Source organism: Hippocampus comes, unplaced genomic scaffold (genome assembly GCF_001891065.2).
Source record: "Hippocampus comes isolate QL1 unplaced genomic scaffold, H_comes_QL1_v1.1 scaffold115, whole genome shotgun sequence".
In the NCBI taxonomy this organism is placed as follows: Eukaryota; Metazoa; Chordata; class Actinopteri; order Syngnathiformes; family Syngnathidae; genus Hippocampus; species Hippocampus comes.
In genome coordinates this window covers 133,974-134,218 of record NW_017804843.1, presented here as the reverse complement: position 1 = coordinate 134,218, position 245 = coordinate 133,974, and the positions used below count along the sequence as shown (strand labels likewise).

Here is a 245-nt window from a genome sequence, read left to right as displayed (position 1 = left end):
CCCCGGCTGCCTGCCGCCGCCGGCGCCGCCCTACAACTTCTGCGACAGGTATGGCCACGCCCACCACGGACATGTTGACGTTTTCCCAATTTGAAATGATGGCTTTTGCGGTGTGTAAATGCAGACCCCACCCCGTTTTTGACTTTGTTGAACGTGATTAGCTTTGTGATTGCCTTCCGCTTTTCCTGTCCCAGTGAGGAACTTGCGTCTTGCTCTCACGGCGCCCTCTGCGACGTCATCGGCTT

The 245-nt window shown here is 56.7% G+C and overlaps 1 protein-coding gene across 1 annotated transcript in view; it reads left to right on the top strand.

Annotated features, from left to right (window-relative positions):
* LOC109518186 (uncharacterized) overlaps positions 1-245 on the top strand; it is a 6,223-nt gene that overhangs the window by 2,628 nt on the left and 3,350 nt on the right. Inside the window, exon 9 of the mRNA XM_019873884.1 lies at positions 195-241. Coding sequence (XP_019729443.1) covers positions 195-241 — 47 coding nt within the window. The remainder of the gene's footprint in view (positions 1-194; positions 242-245) is intronic.